Here is a 2,520-nt window from a genome sequence, read left to right on the forward strand (position 1 = left end):
AACAATGCTTCCCCTGCAGGGGTGTGATTAAGGGATTGGAGCACCTCCCTTACCAGGAAAGGCTCAAAGAGCTGGGGCTGAGGGGAGACTTATCAATGCTGACAAGTATCTAAAGGGTGGGTTGAAGGAGGATGGAGCCAGACTCTTCTCAGGGGTTCCCAGGGACAGGACGAGGGGCAACGGGCACAAGCTGGACCATGGGAAGTTCCACTCCAATGTGAGGAAGAACTTGTTTGGGGTGAGGGTGGCAGAGCCCTGGCAGAGGCTGCCCAGGGAGGGTGTGGAGTCCCCTTCTCTGGAGATCTTCAAGACTCGCCCGGATGCCGTCCTGGGTAATGTGCTCTGGGCAACCCTGCTTTAGCAAAGGAGTTGGGCTGGATGGTCTCTAGAGTTCCCTTCCAACTCTGACAATTCTGTGATTCTGTGATCTGCATCCTTGGAGGTCTGCAGAACTTGGCTGGACAAAGTCACAGCCATCCTTATCTAGATTTGACAGCAACCTGTCTTGGAACAGGAGGTTGGTCTAGACACCTCCAAAGGGTCCTTCCCACCAACATTTCTACGAGATGTCTGCCTGGGCAATGTATCTTCAGTTATATATGTCTGTGGGAGTGAGCTCTAGGCCATGTGTTGGGGAGCCCCATCCCTGGAGGGGTTCAAAGCCAGGTTGGAGGGGGCTTGGAGCAACCTGGTGTGGTGGAAGGTGTCCCTGCCCTGGGCAGCGGGGTCAGACCAGATGGTCTTTAAGGTCCCTTCCAACTCAAACCATCCTATGATTCTATGATTGTGTGATCCACCTGCTATATCCACGAACAGGAGAGCCCGAGCAGAAGCAGGGATGCGTTGGGTGAATGTGGGTGCCCGGGCACAGCAGGTGCCTCTTCACCTTCACTCTTAACGTATTGGTCTGTTCCCTGCACAAACAGCTGCCGGCAGCCCTGCGGCACCAGCAGGGCTTGGAAGCGGGATGTTTCCCGGCTGCATCCGCTCTTATTATTCCGTAAGGCACCGTCGAGCATCCCGGAGCCCGGTATGGCGGTTGCCGTGCTCTGCGAGCCCACCGGGCCCCCGGAGCCCGCGGGGACGAAGGGACACGGTGGGACGCGACCCGGCACGGCGCGACCGCGGGCTCCAGGGGCCGGCGGGTCCCCAGGGAGCCCCGGGGGTGCCCGGCGCCGTCCGCCGCGGCGTCGCCGGCGGCTGTGGGACGGGACGGGACGGGACGGGACGGGACGGGACGGGAGGAGAGCAAGGCCCGGCCGGGAGCAGCGCTGCCCCTCCGCTGCCCGGCTGCCACCGAGTCGCCTTGTAGGGGTCGATGTGACACATCTTGGTTAAGAGACAGTTACTTCCAATTATTATGGTATATATTTTTTTTAAAAGTTTTTTTTTTTTTTATCTTAATTTTTGTTCATAGCTAATGGTTCAGGCTGTTTCAGCTCCCGCACCCCGCGGAGGGGAGCACCCACGGGTGGGAGAGTGGGGCGGGGGAGCGGAGTGGAAGCTGCTGGGAGCAACAGAGAAAAGCCCGCTTTCCTATATTCCTTCGACTATTCGCCCTTTCTGCTCAGGATGTGAAATTAGCGCCGGATAATGGCTTTGCCGCCTCTCTCCGGGCTGCTGCCCTGGAGGGAAGAAGGTGGGAGATGGGGGCTGGCAGAGGGCTCCGCAGGGAGGTGAGGGGGGGATGAGGGGCTCCCCGGGGCGGCGGGGGGGTCAAGGGGAGGGTGTGCGTGGGCACGGAGCGGCAGAGCTGATGCTCCAGCCCGGGACACCGGGCAGGGTCATACGGGCACGATTCTCTCCGTCGCGTGTCCTCCCCTCACGTCTTAGTTTTCTTGGGTGAACGGCGGAGATGGGTTTTTAGCAGGTTAGATCAATGCAGGATCTCCTGCGAAGTGTTGTGTTTTGGTTTGTTTTATATTCTGAGTAAGCTGCTTCTCAGACAGATCTCCAGACTCTCCTAACCAGAGCTGTTAGTTCATGTATCACAGCGCGTGCAGCAGGAGAGACATAACCACTAACACATTCAGACACTGCTGGGAGGGGGTGTAACACCCAGGACAGACCTGCGCTGACCCACACCTGTGGAGGGTCTTGGTCCCTCTCTACCCATCCTCCCATCACATCCCAGACACTTCTTCCTACACTTCCTGGCACGTGCTGGCTTGGCACTCCTTACTGAGTGATCAGCATTTCGTTTCTGTTGGAAATCTACCTTAAAACAGCTGGATGTGAAGTTTATTAATTGTAGCATTTAGCCTGACTCATGTCTAAGCTCCTGCTGACGGGGAGGACTCTACCTCTTTCGGTCAGCCATAGCGTGTACATCCACATACTCCATAAAGGAGCGGGGCTGCAGTGAGTGTTTGGCTTTCCAGGTACAGGGGCACATGCACATTGTTGGGTGAAGTGAAATGTGTTTGTGCTTCCCTTTGAGATAACCCACACAAAGCAGTTACTGGCTACTGCTCTGTTAGAGCAACCAGAATGATGCTTTTTTTTTTTTTTTTTTTTTTT

The 2,520-nt window shown here is 56.3% G+C and overlaps 1 protein-coding gene across 1 annotated transcript in view; it reads left to right on the forward strand.

The window, feature by feature from the left end:
* The first annotated feature begins 1,593 nt into the window (after positions 1–1,593).
* The window catches only part of WNT9B (wingless-type MMTV integration site family member 9B), a 21,536-nt gene continuing 20,609 nt past the window's right edge, over positions 1,594–2,520 (forward strand). Inside the window, exon 1 of the mRNA XM_014942674.1 lies at positions 1,594–1,676. Within this exon, the coding sequence (XP_014798160.1) occupies positions 1,594–1,676 (83 nt within the window). The remainder of the gene's footprint in view (positions 1,677–2,520) is intronic.

The sequence above is a fragment of the Calidris pugnax genome, unplaced genomic scaffold (genome assembly GCF_001431845.1).
Source record: "Calidris pugnax isolate Ruff unplaced genomic scaffold, ASM143184v1 scaffold108, whole genome shotgun sequence".
In the NCBI taxonomy this organism is placed as follows: Eukaryota; Metazoa; Chordata; class Aves; order Charadriiformes; family Scolopacidae; genus Calidris; species Calidris pugnax.